The 21,294-nt window shown below is 41.6% G+C and overlaps 1 protein-coding gene across 1 annotated transcript in view; it reads right to left on the bottom strand.

The window, feature by feature from the left end:
* The window catches only part of LOC136858363 (putative protein kinase C delta type homolog), a 394,811-nt gene that overhangs the window by 94,472 nt on the left and 279,045 nt on the right, over window positions 1-21,294 (bottom strand). The window contains exon 4 of the mRNA XM_068225429.1: window positions 17,700-17,731. Within this exon, the coding sequence (XP_068081530.1) occupies window positions 17,700-17,731 (32 nt within the window). The remainder of the gene's footprint in view (window positions 1-17,699; window positions 17,732-21,294) is intronic.

Here is a 21,294-nt window from a genome sequence, read left to right as displayed (position 1 = left end):
CTATATATGGTGCTAATTTTATCTGTTAAAGCGTTCTCTTTTTCTCAACACTGCTGTGAAAGGCAGGAATTTTATATACTGTATGGAGATAAGAATTCATATTGATGCCAATATTTTAACTCCTTACAAGAAGAGTAAAGATCCATTCAGCCTATTTAGATCTACAGACTTGACTCTACCAGCTGTTCGGCACAAGAACCGGATATGTCCGGGACGTACTGTTTCATTGCACCAAATGGTTTGCAATTTTCAGACCATTTGAAAGCACCTCTCATGCACACACACTACCTGATCAAAAGTATCCGGACACCTATCTGAGACTTCATCCGTGTCAAGTTTCCTATTATTGGACATTAATATCGGGAGGGTTCACCCTTCGCCTTTATGACAGCGTTATCTCTGCTGGGGACACATTCATTGAGGTGACTAAATGACTTTGGAGGAATGGCAGCCCCTCCTTCCTCAAGAGCCGAAACCAGGAAAGGTAATAATATTGGATGCTGGGTTCTAGAGTGAAATCGACGTTCTAACTCACCCAAGGGATTCGATTGGGTTCAGGTCGGTACTCTGGGCAGGCCAGTCCATTTTAGGAATGTTATTGTCTACAAACTATTGCCTCAAAGATGCAGCTTTATGACAGAGTGCATTTCCATGCCAATACCAACAATCATCGTCTACAAACTGGTTCTCTACTGTACGCAGTACACAATGGTTTAAAACGTGTTCATATTCTCACGCATTTAGAATTTTCTTAAGCGCAGTAAGGAACCACACCCTCACCACGGAAAACACCTCCGTACTTTACTGTCGTCACAACACATGATTGAAGGTAAGGTTCTCCAGGCATCCGCCAGACCCAAACCCTTCATCACTTCAAATCACTCGTTTCCAGTCACCCACAGTCCATTGGCATCCCTCTCTACACCACCTCAAGCGTCACTTAGCATTTTTTACAGAAATGTTTGGCTTATGAGCAGCAGCTCGAACATGGTTTCCCATTCTTTTTAACTCCAGACACACAGTCATTGTGCTGGCTATTCTGCTGGTAGCACTTGGGAACTCACGAGTGATTCCTTCCACTGGTGTCTTGCGATGGTTTACAACCACCTTCCGCAATACTCAACGGTCCCTGATAGTCATTAAATGATGTCTACCTAATCTTGGATTAGCTGCGGTTGTTGCTTCACATTTCTACTTCACAATCACATCACCAACAGTTGACTTGGGAAGATTTAGAAGGGTTGAAATGTTCCTGATGGATTTGTTATCAGGTAACATCCAATGACTAGTCCACGTTCGAAGTCACTGAGCTCTTCTGACCGATCCATTCTGCTGTTACTGATTCTATACTGACAACACAATACTCCCTGCCTCCTTTTATACTGGCAGGGCCACCTCTCGTGACATCTAGGGTTCAATTCCGTATTACATAGGGGTGTCCGGATACTTTGATCAGGCAGTGTATTACAAGTCTCTTAAGGAGCATATCACATTGTAGCAGAAGTGACAATTGAGAACACTATTTTCTGTGAGTGAACTTACTATGAGAAACGGGACTATGAGGTATACACAAATACATACATATATGCATACAGAAATGTTAGTTTGAGCAATGAAAACGTCAGGAAGGAGAACAAATCTTTTAAGAGTCTTATAATCACTCCTACAGGCATTTTAGCAATACCTTCAATATGTTTTTGGCAAACCATGTTAAGGTAGTTGTCAGAAATGAAGCATTATGGAAAAAAATGGCCTAGACTTATTACGAAGGAGGAAAAGGAACTCGAAATCAAGACAGAGAAAGGACTACACCATTGTCAGACCGAAACATTTTATGAACTCTTGAAGAAAAGGTCTAACTGCTCTGGCCTGTGCCGAAAGACAGATGCAAAATTACTACAACCTTCAAGAAATAGTCACAGGTATTTTATCAGTGTATTACACGCATTTGTGCAAAAGAAAAAGGTAATAATATAATATCATGTAATCAATAGTAAACCAAATCATAAATATCGAATTTAAGTCATAGAGTTATTTATCGAGCGAGTTAGACGTGCGGCTAGGGCGCACAGCTGTGAGCTTGCATTCGGGATATAGTGGTTTCGAACCCCACTGTTGCCAGTGATTTCCGACTTTCAAATCAGGCAAATGCTGGGTCTGAATCTTAATTAAGGCCACGCCGATTCCTTCCCACTTATAGCCTTTCCCGGTCCCATCGTCGCCATAAGACCTATCTGTGTCGGTGCAACGTAAAGCCAATTGTAAAAAAAAAAAAGTTATTTATTGGTTTCCATTGGTTTGTGATCAACCTTCAGTATTATAGTTCGGGTTAGAGGAGGGCGCTAGAATCAGAATAGCATTTGAGATGTTAGTGTTTCACAAGTATATTAAGGTATTCTTCTTTCAGAGTGAGAAATGTTCTGCTTGCGTCATGTATTGCCTACCATAGACAAATTGATCCAAATAAGAGAGATGTTTTATATCACTTGCTCTGCACTTCATTTGCTGATAACCGGGCGAGTTGGCCGTGCGCGTAGAGGCGCGCGGCTGTGAGCTTGCATCCGGGAGATAGTAGGTTCGAATCCCACTAACGGCAGCCCTGAAGATGGTTTTCCGTGGTTTCCCATTTTCACACCAGGCAAATGCTGGGGCTGTACCTTAATTAAGGCCACGGCCGCTTCCTTCCAACTCCTAGGCCTTTCCTATCCCATCGTCGCCATAAGACCTATCTGTGTCGGTGCGACGAAAAGCCCCTAGCATTTGCTGATACATAGTATTTTAATTGTCTTTGGTTCACGAACAAGAAAAGCCCGAATTTTCAACGATTATACGAATATTCCTTTATTTTCCTCAAAACTATGACTAGTGGAGTTGGCTGGTTATTGTATTGATACATCCAATGGTCATTCTTAGGTCTATCTCACCTAAAGGCGCGAGTGAAAATGGGTCCTTTCCTGGAAACTTGCAATTTTACACCTCACTAGGGAAGTGGATGAATTATGGCAAAAATAGTACGCTTAATGGTGAACACGTAGCACAAGTTCCTCTTTCAAGCCTGCTTGGTTAGAACCAACCAGCCTTTGTACGTTGTGCAAATGGGCTGTCAGCAAAATCCAAGTAAACTGCATACATTCCATTTCCAGGTTTTCATGTAGAGAAATGCATGTGTAATGTCGCGAGAATATTTTACGGAGAGGCGAGGAAGACATCTGTCAACCTAAAGCAGAAAGCATTATTTTCTTAATGTTTAGTCGAAAGTGTGATCTATGGTACTGAAATGAGTTAGTATAGTTAGATGGCTTGAATGAACGAGGTAATTATCCATTCTGTTCGCTGGAACAACAAATAATTGTGGAATACAGAGATTTTAGCGAGAGAAATAAACCCATATCCATTTCCGGTATGTTTTACAGTGTCTTCTGGTATGGACTAGAACAGATTTGTTACTTTCACTAGGCAGTCTCAGTTTATCTTTGGCTTGACAAAATGAAAGTGACCTGGGTGCGAGCGATGCCATTCATTATGCAGTCAGTCCTTGTTATCAATGATGTGAAAGTGTCACTTATTGCGTCAGTTGCTGAGTATATTTTAGCTTACCTGGCCGACTAATATGTAAAAGCTTCTTCTGGATCAGTGAGGAAAGCAATGGGGAAACTACTGCACTAATTTACGCCTCAGCAGTGATCTGTCTATGTCTACTGATGGGATCCGATCAGCCTTTGGGTTAGGGACTCAACAAACATAATATATAAAGAGAGATGGAAAAACTGGTCATTTTATTCATACTCCATATTAACATTTACAATTTTAATAAGTTATAATTTCCCTCCGAAAGCTAGTGTATACTTGAAATTGATTTTAATGATCTCAGTGGATATATTGGTACCCTTGCCATTTGACTATTGTTGGTTATTGGGGGCTATTATTAACCAGTTTCCATTCTCTAGGTTTTGTAGTCACAACAAGAACATGCAGCACTCTCTTCGGCAAATTCCTTGATTGAAACAATTTGTGCATTTCGAAGAGAATTCGGTATGTGCGAAGATCCAACCAGGCCAATAATTTTATCGATGGTGACAAGTGGCTCGCTCCTCAGCAAGAGTGAAAAATACAGACCTGAAGTTGATTCATTGAATCGAATATTTGGCATTAAAACAACAAGTAGCGTTTAGGAGAATACATTAATATAGACAGTTATTCTCCATATAAACACACCAAACAAATCATCACACTGATTGATCCAGAAGACAGGCTACCGATATGGCACAACTCAGAGAGCTGCAAAGAAAGTGGACTTACCGTTTTTAAAATTATAAATTCTTCCTCCACCTAGAGGCTACTCGAAGAGAAGGAATAAACAATTCAGTGAAAGCTGATTAAGAAAGGAATAGTTTGTAAATAAGGAACTCGAAAATTAACAAAACTGTGAATTTAGACCTAAAAATTTAAACAATTTTTCAAAAACAATTAGTGAATTTTAAAGCTAAAAATATTTAAAATGTTATCAGAAAAACTTGATAAATAATTCATAATAATGGTTGCAGCAGATATATTGAGGTATTCACTCATAATGATGGGTTTAGATGTAGTTTTTATCACGAATATTCCCTTTCAGCTCCTCCAGTTTCGACTTTATTGAAAGTCATCTTCAGTCTGTAAATACAAAAGAATCAAGCTAATTTTTGTTACATAAATACCGTTAGACGTCAACGTAAGTTGCATACAAACGAAAACCGGGTAGCGGAAATATGGGATGGAACTGTACAATGTGTTAATCACAGAGTGTTCAGGGATGAAAGTTTGTTCATTTATGCCGTCTCTTGATTATTTTTGACACACTCTTGTATTTTTAAAATTTCTAAAAGTTTTCATATGGAGCCCGTGTTTTCATTGTAAAGAATTTTGCGGTGATGATTCGGGTTGAAAGTATGATTTTTCGTTACGAGGTGTTTGTATAACTGTAAGTCTGTGGGTTTCCATGATCTAATATGTTCTTTTGTCCTGTCTGACCTACGTAAACGGAGTTGCAGTCCCAGCAATTTAATTTGTATACACCACTTTTACTTTCCTTACTGACGGTATCATTACTTTTCATAATTTTGAGAAATAAGAACTGCATTTAAACCAAGAGACTTTCTGCCCTGAACACTCTGTGATTAATACATTGTACAGTTCCATCCCATAACTCATTTCCACTACCCGGTTGTCATTTATCTGTAACTTTTGATGTCGTCTAACGTTCACACTACAGAAGATTTGTCCAGGGATTTAAAAACATATGTTTCTTACTTTACGTTTGATATTCAAATGCACCTTAGTTTGTAAGACTAATCTATAGAGTCTGCATTTATGGAACAAAACTTAGCATAATTTTTGTTGTATTTATAGGCTGGAGATGACTTTTTTTGTTTGCTAGGGGCTTTACCTCGCACCGACACAGATAGGCCTTATGGTTGCCTAGGAGTTGGAAGGAAGCGGCCGTGGCCTTAATTAAGGTACAGCCCCAGCATTTGCCTGGTGTTAAAATGGAAAACCACGGTAAACCATTTTCAGGGCTGCTGACAGTGGGATTCGAACTTACTATCTCCCGGATGCAGAGATGACTTTTAATTAAGTCGAAACTTGAGTATCTGAAACGGAATATTCGTGTAGAACTACATCTACAACCCATAATTAATTCCTACAAAACTTGTATTATTTGGACTTTAGAACAGTTGATCTTATTCTGATGAGTATAGATGACGTCTCACAATGAGAACAGAACCGCTGAGAGCTTTTAGATCCCTGTCCACGAGTTCATCAGCACTGATCCCAAAGACACTTACAAAGTTTTTCTTTCAAAATTCGAGATAGAAAGAGCTCTAACCAAGCAACTTCACGGATTTTATCTGAATGCACGCCTCATTACTTTTTTTTTTGCTAGTTTACGTCGCACCGACACAGATAGGTCTTGTGGCGACGATGGGATGTGAAAGGCCTAGGAGTTGGAAGGAAGCGGCCGTGGCCTTAATTAAGGTACAGCCCCAGCATTTACCTGGTGTGAAAATGGGAAACCACGGAAAACCATCTTCAGGGCTGCCGACAGTAGGGCTCGAACCCACGATCTCCCGGATGCAAGCTCACAGCCGCGCGCCTCTATGCGCACGGCCAACTCGCCCGGTCGCCTCATTACTAACTTTCATAAAAGCCAGATGGGGAGAAGACGCGGTGCATCCCCTAAGATTAGAACTGAGTTAGAATTAAATTCCTGGCAATAGCAGAAGTGGTTCTATGGTTTTCCTCTTACATAAGTGTGCATGCAGTGCAGGAATTGAAAGAACCGGACGTGAAAAAGCGAACTCAATGGTTTCACGCTCTTCTTAGTTCAACTCCAGACATTCTCTCCATGACTTACTTTATGAATAAGGCATGATTCCACCTTTCAGCGCACAAATCAACACATCTTCGGCTACTGAAAATCCGAGTATCATCCCCGACACACCACTGCATTCTGAAAAGTTTGGAGTCTGGTGCGCGGTATCAGCTACCAGAATTTTTGGTCCATTTTCTACGACAATATGGTAACCACTAAGGTTTATGGGCACATGTTCAATTAATTCGTGGAACAACAGGATGGCACTGAACTGACAGAAGGCTATTTCTAGCAAGATGGTGCAACATGTCATACGTCTGATTCCATGGAACTTGCAGCCAACTTCTTCGGTGATCGACTAATCTAAAAGAAATGGCCCTCCAGATCATCTAACCCAACCCGTTTGCTCTTCTTATGGGGCTACTTGAAGGACAGAGTACACGCGAATATACCGCGGTCACTTGCTGAACTCCGTTAAGCAATTAGGAATGAAATCAGTAACATTGACGAGGATGTACTTCGAAGATCATCACGGAATTCGGTGCGATAATTACAGTTGTGTATGAATGAGGTGGAGAGACATTTTTTTCATATTTGTTCTGAGGGATCTCCCACAGTCGCTCTGTAATTCAAAATAGATTGCACACGTTTGCTGTTATTGGTTGAAAAGCTGTCATGAGTATTGTAAACGGTTACATGGTTCGCTCTGTACAAATGTGTTACAGAATGTGAAAGTTTCTCAATACACATTAATGCCTCCAATGCAATATTTTTCTTAATGTCTCTAATTTTATTTATTAAGATTGGAGCATTTGCAAGATTTTACCGGGTCTTCCCAGGTTTCTTCAGCTACACAGGTATTTATTTTGAATTCAGTCACCAAGACGAAAGAACACTGTACTTGTAGATGAAGTGTGGTAACTGAAAATTACTGACTTTTGTATAATTTTGTGAATTTTGTAACTAAAATGAAAATGACGATGTGTGTAGGATATTGGTTTCTCAACCTGAAAAACTCGAAAAAAGCTTTGTATGGGGTTAAACAATAATATATGAAAGGTCAGGGGAGAAACTTGTAAATAGCCGTGAGAAACTGGGAAATCAGACCAAGCTTAATGCACTTTACTACATTCCGAACTTCAATTAATCGAGGCATATTCTTTTATAACTTTTTATTTGTTATCTAGTAACGTTTTGAAATAAAAATTTCGTTTTTCTGAGTTCTGAAGGAAGTTGACTTACCTGGTTTTTCCCCTGACCCTTGATATATAGTCAAGATGAAAAATAAGGACAGTGTAAAGAAAAAAGAAAGAAAGAAAGAAAGAAAGAAAGAAAGAAAGAAAGAAAAGAAAGAAAGAAGACAGGAAAGAAGACATGTATGAAGAAAAGAGAAAGATATGAAGATACGAATGAATGAAGAGAGAAAGGTATGCATGAATGAAGAAGAGATAAAGAGGAAGAGAGGAAGAAAGATGCGAACGAAGAAGAGAGGAAGGACGGCACGACCGAACAAAGAAAGAAAGAAAGAAAGAAAGAAAGAAAGAAAGAAAGAAAGAAAGCAATAAAGAAAGACAAAATACACGAACGAAGGAAGGAACTAGTATAATACTCACAATGGTGCTCTCGGACTCCCGACCCGAGCCTGGACACTTCCCGAGAAACTTGTCGTGGCACTTCTTGTGAACGGCTGTCTGGCATGCTACAACACGAAATGCTCCGTCAGTGTACTCTTATAACATATAAAACATTTACCATAATGAAGAATGGAAACCGTGTAAACCATGTTCAGTGAGCGTACTCAGTACAATAGCTAGACCTATATTACAGCATTAGCAAAGGAATGCTTATCATTATTTCACAAAAATTTGAACATTTTAATGCAACCTCTACCATTATTTGGTCTTGCTATCCTGCAGCAATGGACTGTATTGCCATATATATTTACATTAATCATAGGCCAATAAAGATATAGTATACTACATAGATAATAATTAGATGTGGTAATTTTCGTCGTTTCATAATCAGAAATTTATCAGTTTGTTTTGTATATTTAGGATTTTGTAGTCTTTATAGGCATTCTGAAGAATAATGTAGAATTTGAGTTAATTCTTATAAGTAGGTAATGGTTTTTTTTTTATAATATTAATGTACCAAGCGAGTTGGCCGTACGGTTAGGGGCGCGAAACTGTGAACTTGCATTCGAGAGATTGTGTTCGAACCCCACTCCCGGCAGCCCTGAAAATGGTTTTCTGTGGTTTCCCATTTTCACACCAGATAAATGCTGGGGCTGTACCTTAATTAAGACTGCGGCCGCTTCCTTCCCACTCCTAGCCCTTTCCTATCCCATCGTCGCCATTAGACCTATCTGTGTCGTAAAGCAACTTTAAAATATATTTTATATATTAATGTGAAATTTAGACCGCATTTGCATAGAGCTGATAGTAACATGTCGGTGCCGTGGTCTAGAGCAGTGGTATTCAAAGTGTGGTACGCGACATCGTCTCAAGAGTTACGCAAATTTATCACAGCTTCTAACTGTTAGTTTGCACCTCCCATTGTCTAGATATGTAAAAATGCTTACTAATGCTGCATTGCTGTTTTTAAAATTTGTGTTTCGAAGTCCACTCATTCACTTCAGTTTTTCAGTAGCAATGTATATTATAGTACAAGAGTAATTGTTGCATTAATAATACTCGTGTTTATATCGCTGTCCGCCTCTGTGGTGTAGTGGTTAGTGTGATTAGCTGCCACCCCCGGAGGGCCGGGTTCGATTCCCGGCTCTGCCACGAAATTTGAAAAGTGGTACGAGGGCTGGAACGGGGTCCACTCAGCCTCGGGAGGGCAACTGAGTAGAGGTGGGTTCGATTTCCACCTCATCCATCCTGGAAGTGGTTTTCCGTGGTTTCCCACTTCTCCTCCAGGCAAATGCCGGGATGGTACCTAACTTAAGGCCACGGCCGCTTCCTTCCCTCTTCCTTGTCTATCCCTTCGAATCTTCCCATCCCCCACCAAGGCCCCTGTTCAGTATAGCAGGTGAGGCCGCCTGGGCGAGGTACTGATCATTCTCCCCAGTTGTATCCCCCGATCCGATGTCTGAAGCTCCAGGACACTGCCCTTGAGGCGGTAGAGGTGGGATCCCTCGCTAAGTCCGAGGGAAAAGCCAACCCTGGACAATAAACAGATTAAGAAGAAGAAGAAGAAGAAGAAGAAGAAGATTTATATCGCTGCTATGCAACGAAAACCTCATAATTACATTCACGAAATAAACTTAAGCTTGCCGTAAGGGAACAGAAGACTCCTATGGTCGAATAATTCGGCTACCGGGCGAGTTGACCGTGCGGTTAGGGGCGCGCAGCTGTGAGCTTGCATCCGGGAGACAGCAAGCTCAAATCCCGCTATCGGCAGCCCTGAAGATGGTTTTCTGTGGTTTCCCATTTTCACACCAGGAAAATGCTGGGGCTGTACCTTAATTAAGGCCACGGCCGCTTCCTTCCCTTTTCTATCCCATCGTCGCCATAAAGCCTATCTGTGTCGGTGTGACGTAAAGCCACTAGCAAACAAAAATAATTGTGCTATCATCAAGCACTAAAATGCCAGGAACTGTTCTTCAGCCCTTGCTGACCACTCAGTTCTGGGCTTCTTCTGTAAACTTTACTCCGAAGGAGTTACGAGGTTTCATCTGCCCAGTGAAATGAAATTGCGTATGGCTTTTAGTGCCGGGAGTCTCCGAGCACATGTTCGGCTCCCCAGATGCAGGTCTTTTGATTTGACACCCGGAGGTGACCTGCGCGTCGTGATGGGGATGAAATGATGATGAAGACGACACATATACCAAGCCCCCGTGCCAGAGAAATTAACCAATGATGGTTAAAATTCCCGACCCCGCTGGGACTCGAACCCGGGACCCCTGTGACCAAAGGCCAGCGCGCTAACCATTTAGCCATGGAGCCGGATATCTGCCCAGTGATGACTATATACAATACATTATTGTTATTACTGGAGAACACAGTGGTGTATTGGGTTAGTTGTTTGCCTGTCATCCAAGCGACCGTCGTTTGATTCTTGGTGCTGCTGGGATGGGATTTTCAGTTGAAAATGCCATGGTGTCAGGAAGGGCATGGGACCTTAAATCCCCGGCCACAACTCTTTCGTGCCTCAGTGCGTGCAGGAACGCTGAGCAAGCGGGATAAGCTGCGGAAGATGATGATGATGATGATGATGATGATGATGGTGATAATTATAGATAATAGAATTTGGTATCCAGTAAAAATATTTTTTTTTCTGGTATAATCGCAGTAGACTCGTACTTCGGGGGTACGAAGGTAAAACGATTGGATTTTGGGGGTACGCCAACCAAAAATTTTGAATACCACTGTTCTAGAGGTAACGTGCATGCCTCTTGGCCGGAGGCCCAACTTTTGATTTCCTGCCAGGTCAGGGATTTTTACCTGCATCTAAGAGCTGGATCGAGGTCCAATCAATCAATGTGATTAGATTACCTACAATTGAGGAGCTATCTGACGGTAAGAGAGCGACACCTGTCTGGAAGGCCAAGGATAACGGCCGATAAGATTCATCTAGCGCTGACCAAGCATCACCTCGTAATCTGCAGGTCTTCGGACTAAGCAAGGGTTACTTGATAGGCCAAGGCTCATCAGGGCTGCAGCGTCAACAGAGAGGGGTCAATGGTAAAACAGAGATGCATACAGCATAATAACATTAAGAAAAACATACATTTCAATTGACAAAGCGTGACAGAATATTTGTAATAGATGTTAAATCGTAATAAAGAAAATAAAATATACAAAATTAACTTCTGTCATTCGTGTTCTCCTATCACTTACAATTAAGTTGTATCTAGTGAAGAATATTTCAGTATCTACAACCTTAGTAGAACTCCAAATACATTGCAAAACTGCTTGGTCAAACCGTCGGTATCTGAGCTTAACAGCCAATAGCTTGGGCAAGCAGTTTAAGGGCGCACAAAGTCTTTGTTTTTCCAGTTTCCGTTACGTCGCACCGACACACATAGGTCTTATGGCGACGATGGGATAGGAAAGGCTAGAAATGGGAAGGAAGCGACCGTGGCCTTGATTATGGTACAGCCCCAGCATTAGCCTGGTATGAAATTGGGAAACCACGGGAAACCATCTTCAGGGAAGGCGACAATGGGGTTTGAACCCACTATCTCCCGAATGCAAGCTGATTGCTACGTGACCCAACCCTGCGGCCACATGGTTGGTGCACAAACTCCTCGGTTTAAGTTAAAGAAGAATAAAATCCTAACAGTTTATTTGAAGAAATCGTTAATTTTGCACTTATATCGTACTTCAGTACAATTTTAGCATTTTTAGTATGTTTCGCATTTTGTCATGGTTTCGAAAAGTTGGTTTACACGACCTGAAAAATGAAAATACGAAAGTACAAGCCTTCTAGATATTTCCCGTAATACTGCTGTTGCGAGAAGTCACAGCCCCTACCCATTCTTTAGATAGTTATTAAAATATAAGCCTGTGAAACATACAGCTCATGAAGAATCCTACTCTCCCAAGATGACTGCTGTCCAAACAGATGGCCTGCAGATATTAGAATATTAAATGTCAGCGTAACGAATTTTCGTTGACCGTATTGACTGGGTTTCTTGTTTGCGTCCTCTGCATCTCATACCAGGCTGCTGCTCAGCTTGAGTAATCACAGGTCGAGAATTAACATCATTGGACGAGCCAGATATCGAGCTCCGAATAAAAGAACGCTTTACCCCTACACCACGAGGTATGCTCAGTAATTTAATACAAACAAAACCTCACGGCGCTTCAGTGTCCACTGCTGAACCCGAACGCCTGCAAATTATGAGAGGACACATAGTCGGCGTAACGAATCCTCTCAGCTGTTATTCTTGGTTTTCTAGACCAGGGACGCTATTTCACAGTCAGATAGCTCCTCACTGGTTGTCACGTAGGCTGAGTTATCCTCGATCCAGCCCTCAGATACAGGGAAGCACACCCGGGACCTCTGTTTAAGAAGTAGGCCCGCAAACTCTAGACCGTGCGAGCGGATCAGTTATATGTTACAAACTTTTATTTTAGAAGCAACAGAGGAAAGGGAAATTTCCACCAATATTCTTCATTCCTATGTATTCCTAGACCTTCGGAACCGTCTAGTATGATAGAGAACTAAAGAGCTGGGGTTCGAAAGGAATAAACACGCTGATGTGCCATGTACTGTCCAGAGCCTTTACAAAAGTATAAATACTTGTTACTTCACTAGGACAGATATTTTTAGAAATAAACAAACACAGAAAAGCACATCACGGAAAATATTCGCCTGTAAAACGAGAATGAAAATTGGGAACTTTACCTACAGCACTCTAAGAACACAAGACATGTTCAGAAATTAACCCAACTTTGAATCTTCGGGAGACTTCTCTAATACAACGTTCCCAGCACTGTTTCCACTTACGGAAGCAGTCTTGGTAGGCAATCTGGGGGATTGCGTGCAGTTCAGGTTTGTTTTTTGTGACTTGATGTATGCGAGGCGCAGGGTACGTAAACGCTTTGCACATATTCGAACTACAGTAGCTATGGAGAAAACATTTTGAAGTTACGCGGTGCGTGGTCTGCGCATGTTCGCTGAGATACTTTGCTGCGTCCCCTCGCACAGATTAATTCCGCCAGATTTGTGAGAGGCTTCGACAAGTGGTCTCTATTCTGCATCGAGTCAAGATGATTTTTACTGATGAAATGGACGAGAAACTCATTAACAAGTCGAATTTACCCAATGAAATGGTTCTTCTATATCCGTGACTCGGGTCTTTGCTAATATACACGTATTTTATGACATGCAGAATACTGCGGAAAAGGTCCCTCGATACTCAGGTAAATTATGAGTTTAGTTTCACTGTCTGTTAGTGGATGGCGTTTTAACAAAGCTCCCTGTAGGTGAGGGTGTCAGATTATATGCACGGTACTTCCACTTCTACCAGGCTCATCTCTTTCTGACTTCCGTTGGTTAACTCGTTTTGCTCTCCCAATCTCGACGGTATTAGGTTTATGAGGCCTTACGGAGTCTTCCATGCCCTTCGTGACCCTTCTCTTTCTTTTACCGATACCATTTTTCGAATGGTTGGACCTAGTGATGGGAATATCGAATGTTTTAAACTATCGGTAGACTACCGATTGTGGAGCGTGACTATCGAGTGAAAACATTCGATACTTTTCATTCGGTTTGAAATCAGTTATAAAGTAGTAATAGGCCTATACGTTTTGTACTGCGGTAGTACTAGTAATAAGTCATTTGCTAGTAACTACCGAAATGTGGATTGTTGTATTATACTACCGATTTTTACAGCATGTTTCTTTTGTTGACTAACTTCACTCCATAACGAAAGTGGAGGTTAATTTAAGCGCTGATTACTGGAAACAATTGGAATTTGCGATCCGAATGAAAAACCGAATGGAAACGGAAATAATCTGATGTAACGGTAGTTGACGACTATCGAATAATTCGGTAGTTTTCATTCGATACTCCCATCAATAGTTGGACCTCTTCCCTTTACTTCCTCCGATTAGCGTTACTAGAAGATGGTTACCCTGTTGTACTTCATCTTAAAACACCACCACTAGCACCACCTCCACTACCCCACTAGAAAGGCGCAGGAGAATGTCCTCTTCATCACTGGCGTTCTCTTCCTAGAGTAGCACGCAGGTGGCTAGATCCATTGGACGGAACGTGACTTCACATTGTGAGAAACCCTAAAGCATCGCTAAGCCATTGCGAAAGTAGAACGCTTAGCAGGCCACGTACCTCGTGCCTCACATGCGTCGAGTCGTAAAAGCCAAGCCTTCCCGCCTGCAATTTTCGTTTGATATCTAATTGACTGAAATTGTCGTGCTTCGTGCCGAATTTCACTTTGAGAAATAGAATAAAAGTCTTCTGGGGCTATATCAGGTACAGATAAGAAGTACAGTTGTGTCCATGTTCGTCCAAAACTCACAAATCAACAGTGATGTGTGAGCTGACGCGTGTCTTGGTGGAGGCTCAAGGAGTTGTTTCTCCAATCCTTTTCTTCTGATATTTTCTCTCAACCGTCTCAAGAATTGGAGAGAATACAAGCGGTTCGCCATTTGCCCTCAGGTAGTAGTTCATGGTGCACAACACAGCAACATAGCTGACGTCAAAAGAAGACCATCTACAACACATCCATCTACCGCGCTTTCTTCGGTTGCGGCGATTTTTCTCCACACCACTGTGATTGTATTTTCGTTTCAGTGTCGCATCCATAAACCCATGTTTCATCACTACTTTTGATTATCTTTATAAAGTTATAGTTTTTATTAGAGCAATATGAAAATTCCTGATAGTTGGAAACTCGGAGGTCTCTCTGATCCTCAGTAAGGAGTTGTGGAACGAGCTTCGAATGTTTCCAACAGATTTCTAATTTTGACATGAGAATTTCATGACATGATCGTATCGAGATGTTACATTCTTCTGCTACTTCTCGAAGAGTCACACGACGGTTAGAACACTTGTGCAACTAGAGCGGACAATGAGGCCTAGTTCCGCAGCCTGACAGGTTTCGTACCTCAATGAATAAGGGAGGCAATCGTTGAATGGCCATCGTATTAACCTCTTCACTACAATAATCCTTTTGAGGACTACCGATAATCCAAACCTAGAATCAGGTCCTCACATTATATACTTCGGAAAGCACACAATAAAACTTCCTCAAGGTTACAACTGTTTCAACCCGTTCCCTTCATCTGACAAGATTCTACGTTTACCACATCTGTGCAGGGTCGCTCTTCTATAGCAAAAAGCAAGGGAGTGATAACGATGATGATAAGGTGAAGATTTACAGTCCAGTTCACTAGATCAACAGTCAGTCCTTAGTAATAGCAAGTAGCTATTTGCTAAAACTCAGTCGAAGTTCAATGGACAGTATGAATATGAATATGGGTGTGTGCGAGACCTCGGGCAGACTGCTCATGAGTTCACCTCGTGTAAGAGGGCAAGAAAAACGTCACAGCAGTGGTGGTAGCTGCCGCTTGGTAGAGGCAATGCAACACGATGAGTGTTCGATGAACTGTAATTGACAAACAGTAGAAGTATATTAGACCATACTTCCCGGCTTACTATCATCCTATAGCGGGGATACTTCAAAAGGGTCCGGCTCCATGGCTAAATGGTTAGCGTGCTGGCCTTTGGTCACAGGGGTCCCGGGTTCGATTCCCGGTAGGGTCGGGAATTTTTAACCATCATTGGTTAATTTCGCTGGCACGGGGGCTGGGTGTATGTGTTGTCTTCATCATCATTTCATCCTCATTACTACGCTCAGGTCGCCTACGGGAGTCAAATCGAAAGACCTGCATCTGGCGAGCCGAACATGTCTTCGGACACTCCCAGCACTAAAAGCCATACGCCATTTCATTTCAGTTCAAAAGGGCAAATTAGGGAAAATATTCGTTTATAAAAAGGGGAGTTATGGATTTGAATAATTTACCAACGGAGATGTTCCATAAATTTCCAAATTCTTGTTAAATTATTTAAGAAAACGCTAGGTAAACAACTAATAGGAAATCTGCCACCTGGGAGACTGCCCAAAATGCAGATCAATGGTGATTAATTGAAACATGTTTCAAGTAGACTAATAGAAGTTCATATCGCCGAAATTGTCGCCAATCACATTGCGTATTTTCTCATTTATTTCTTCAAAATAGATTGTTCTTAAAGATTCTAATATTATACAGGGTACGCTACCCTGTATTGATCATGTGTAACATTTGCTATTCGTTAATGGTCACAAGTACTCGAAACGTAATCAGACTCTTCCCGTGCAAAGTTGTATGTCTCTTTGAGAGTACAATATAGTTCTTTTAATATTAATATTTCCCTTCTGTGTGAACATGGTTAAAAAGGTAGCGAAGTAATGATGTATACTCAGCCGTACAAAGATCGGCTGGCAAGAAATATTTAATTTTATACATTCTCGCCATCTGTGGACAGCCGGTGGCCGAAGAGTTGATACTTGGAATCCTATCACCGGCACAATATGCCTTCCTATTTCAAACAAGAGGATTTTGAACGAAATTCATCTTCTGCGACGGCCTATTTTTGTGCTATTGAGTGTACAAGCTTATCTAGCGTAATTTTTCCCCTACAATTAACAGTAGTCAGTTAATGTGCAGAAATGAACGCGTAACCGCTGCGAGTCGGTAGATGCAGAGCGGGTTTCGATCGACAAATGGCCACAGCTAGTCCGTGGCTCGACAGCTCTGCATTGTGACTGGCCACCCGAGTAGAGGAGGGGTAGCCACGGCTCTACCGTGGCTCTACGCCTCTGTATTCGAGGGACGGGAAAGGGCTGGACCTCACGGCAAGTCCCCATTTTCGGCTGTCCTGAGGATGGTTTTCCATGCTTTTCCATTCTCGCGCACTAAGGCGAATGCCGGGGCACTTCCTAGTATAGGCCACGGCCGCCAACCCCCTCACCTTCTCCGTGCATCTCTTTCACCGCAACAAATCTTCCGGCCTGAGAGACGGCGCCACCGTCCCCCTTCAGGGGAGGAATGGAATCATTTTAGTAGTAGTAGTAGTAGTAGTAACCGCTGTGAAGCTCTCAACAAAGGCGTAATGGGAAAAAATCGGATTTGCACCAGTAAGATACAGTATTTAATTATGGCAGAAGCTCGTGTTCTGAAGACATGGTATCGGGAAGAATTGGATGCTATGATCCGTTTCAAATGGCTACACACTCAACAAAGTCCGCAAGAAACTCGTTGTTTTGTACTGTATAACGATTCAGTGATGTTTGTGCAAATTGTGACAAGATGGCGCAAAATGTTCGCTGAAGGAGAAATTGGCCTTTTTGACGAAATTCAGGGACATAGTTAAAGATGGTTTTTCAAACTGATGCTGAGAGCCAGGCCACCGTGAGGGCGGTGTTTAAAGTTTGCAGAAGAGTTCGAAAAATTGATGCAGCGTTGGAGTAAATGCCTCGACGCTGGTGGAACTTACATCTGGGCATACAGACATTAAACGCGTATATTGAGAAATAAAAATGTTACAGCAAACGGAAACTTATGAACTGAACCACCCTCGTATTAGATAAGATTTTGGGTAAGTGTTGGCACAGTTTCTGTATAACAATATTCTTGTCTTTATGACTCTACAATACAGAACCTTTTTCTCTGAGTGACTTGCTTGTTTGAATATAGACAATGTTATATAACATAGAACACCTACACTGTATACAATTTAGAACTGTATTTTTACGAACAGTTAATTTTAGAATGCTAAATAAATATTATGTGGCTAAGTACCATTAGGAAAATATTCTACCAGTACTTACATTGGCATTGGTATCCCTGCTTCCCAAAACCCCTGAAACAAAAGAAAACATTTGAAGATCAGATTACGTGTACAATGCTTATGGTGGCGTTCTTTCAGGATAGCAATTATTAATAGAAAATATAAGCTGCCAATAAAAATATGGCCAAACTGGCACATTCCACACAGTACTCTGTGCCATGACTAGTCCTTTGGATTATATTCAACAAACTCTGGCACATGCTCTAATAGCGAACAATGTGTCCACCAATTTGCTGCTAAAGATAGCTCTCTAAAGAAGAGAAAGATCGTTCGATGTAGTTAGCAGCCCGTTTACACACACAATTTCTTCCAGGTCAGTATAATTAGCGGGGTCATACATCAGTCGTATTCCATTAACCACCAGGCGGGAATTCAGTATTTGAGCTCCAAAGAGTCCTGCTCTCGATAGCATTGTTGTTATTATTGACATTGTTGTTATTATTGGCTCGTTTCAGAAGGCAGGGTCATCATTATTTTCATTAGCTCTTGCTTGTAACTGAGGCGATCTTTACAAGAACAACCGTCGTGCAGAGAAGTAACTTTTGAGATTACGTGAGGCTGTGCTGTTGCTGCTACCTGCCGGGTATCATCTGACGTAACCACTTTGTAAGAAAAGGGTCATAAACCTCTTTTGCTCATCACCGAAATTTGTCCTTTTCACAAAAGCAACCAGGGACTTGTTCACACAAAAAGCCATTCCTGAAGAAAGTGAAACCCCCAATGAAACTTTGATGATGTTTGTGATGGAATACATGTAATAATTCTAAAAACAAATCTGTGTACAAACTCATATAATTTGTTGATTTGAGAGTCAAAATAACCGGATTATCAAATCCTATTTGCACTAACTATAGAAGAAATAAGAAGAATAAGAAGGAATGAACATATCACATAAAGAAAGAAAAGAACTTTCAGAGACCAGAAAATCTAAGTCTCTCTAATATCAGAGGATTAGGAAGGGAACAACAGTTGATAGGGAAGGTAATACCACAAATAAGTGCGAGACCCAGTAGAAGTCCAGTGGACGCCACTGAATGGGGCTTTGAATTTTTGAATCAGGATGGATGTTAAACAGCAAGTTAGTAGTTTTAAGTCACTGTTGCGTGGTCAAAGACAGAGGAACTCCAGTTTTACGTGAACTCCGAACAATAACGATGTAATTGTCCTGTGTCAGGGAAGCAAGAGGTTCCGGGCCTGATTTTTGCGGATGATGTCCTCTTGTTGGTGCTGTCAGCCGGAGGTCTACAAAAAATGTTGATGAGGTGGTGAAGTATGCCGGTAATTGGTAGTTGAAAATCAATAATAGTAAGACAAAGGTGATGATGTGTACAAAAGATAGGAGAAGAAAGGCTAAGAGGAAATGGGAAACAAAGGACGAGACAATTGAGGCAGCGGACACTCTAGAGTATCTGGTTATACTTATAACTAGGAATGGGAGATGGACCGACCCAATTAAACAATTTAAGTGGAAAGGATTAGCTGCACTCTCGCAGATATTCTAAAATAAGTTCGCGAACATTGAGTACAAGATCCAGAGAATGGTTTTCCGAACGGTAGTTAAAAGCAGAGTTTTATATGGAGGCTAGTGAGGGAGAGTGAAGAATTCGATCAAGTAGTTAGTAAATTTAGTAAAATTGGAATGGGTCTCCCATACTGTGCGGCCAATGCGGGAGCAAGGTTAATGTGCAACGAATGCATAAAGGTAGATGTCTTAAAGAGAGTGAAAAGTTGCTGGTTAAGACTGAAAAGAGAGGGAGATTAACTTCTGCAGATAGCATAAAGCATACCAGCATCAGATTAAAAGCAAGGATGGAGAATATTGGGTAGATAAGATGAAAAGTAATTTGGAGAATCTGAGTTTTGGCCATTACTGAGAGAGAGATTGGGTAAAGAATAAAGGAACAAATTGGAAGAATATTGTAAGAAGAGTGAAAGGTATTCAAAAGCAAGAGCTGGAGGCTGAATGCAGGAGCAGACCGTCCCTCAGGATGTTTAATAGAATAAGCCAAGAGATTAACATGCAGATAGGGCACGTTAACAGAACGGCAAGAAGAGGTCTGATATAGTGGTTTTTGGGTATGTACATGCATAAGGGGTGGTCATTGGAAAAGGACAATACGATATGTATGTTTTGTGGTGAAAAACCAGAATATTTGAACTTGTTAAAAGCTTATAAGGGAACTCTTTTTATTAGAAGAAAATTCGTGAATGAGAGTCAGTTTGATGCCTTAAAACTGGAAGGTAATGATCATAAAATCACAGAGTGGTTGGTTGAATATTGGAAAAATACGACTAATATAAGCAGATTTTTAGATGTAGCGAGGAAGGCCTGTGTAAAGAGTGTAAAGAAAACGTTGAGGTAAGAATTGTGAGTAGATAGAAGAAAAAGTAGCTTCATCTGTGTATAGTGTGTAAGGAAAATTCAGTTACTAGAAGTCAAGTGTTAAAGTGTGTAAGGAACTGTATAGTATTAGAATACTCCAGTTACTAAAATAAAAAAAATCGTGAATGAGTGTCAAGACAATTTGTTAAATGGTAAGAAGTAGATTTTAGATGTAGTTAGAAAGGACTATGTGTGTCAATTAGCTGCCTTAACAGAAAGACAGAGCCTCCGTGGCTCAGACGGCAGCGCGTCGGCCTCTCACCGCTGGATACCGTCGTTCAAATCCCGGTGACTCCATTTGAGATTTGTGCTGGACAAAGCGGAGGCGGGACAGGTTTTTCTCCGGGTACTCCGGTTTTCCCTGTCATCTTTCATTCCAGCAACACTCTCCATTATCATTTCATAGCATTTATCACTCATTAATAAATCACCTTGGGAGTGGCGACCCCATTGTAATAACAGCCTATATATGTTTCATTCATTACATCCCTGACCCGGTCAATGATTGGAAAACAGGTTGTAGGTATTCATTTTCATTTTTCAACAGAAAGACATGTGTTAAATGTATATGTTAGGCGTGCTTTAATTCAGCAAAAGAGAAGACGTTTGGGAGTGTACTCCCCTAGCTAACGGCTATCCGAGCTGGGGAAGTCAGAGGGTATGTCTGCATGGGTGATATTAGACAGCTGAGTTACCTATCCGAAAGATTTTGGAAGGATGGAAGATACGACGGGGACGAAGGGGAGGATATAAACCGGCTCTTAGTGGCTATTCGTAAGGATGGAGAGCGTCAAGTCAGCTGGGGTTGTTGCGGTAGGTACATGTAACATTAAGCAAGCATTTTTTTAAACGATAGCCTCCTTTGCTACTGGATAGCGTAGAGAGGAGTGGAGAAGGGAGACGAGAGTGATTGTTGGACAGGAGATTGTCGGCTTGTAACAGGGGCTCCTACCCCAGGTTGCTAGTTATCCGCGACGGGGTGTGCCCATGAAGACACACGTGCCGCAAGATGTATATTAATTTCATATACTTCGTTTGTGTCCGCCTCTGTGGTGTAGTGGTTAGCGTGATTAGCTGCCACCCCCGGAGGCCCGGGTTCGATTCCCGGCTCTGCCACGAAATTTTAAAAGTGGTACGTGGGCTGGAACGGGGTCCACTCAGCCTCGGGAGGTCAACTGAGTAGAGGTGGGTT

The sequence above is a fragment of the Anabrus simplex genome, chromosome 1 (genome assembly GCF_040414725.1).
Source record: "Anabrus simplex isolate iqAnaSimp1 chromosome 1, ASM4041472v1, whole genome shotgun sequence".
NCBI classification, from domain to species: Eukaryota; Metazoa; Arthropoda; class Insecta; order Orthoptera; family Tettigoniidae; genus Anabrus; species Anabrus simplex.
This window is presented reverse-complemented; position numbering and strand designations above follow the sequence as displayed.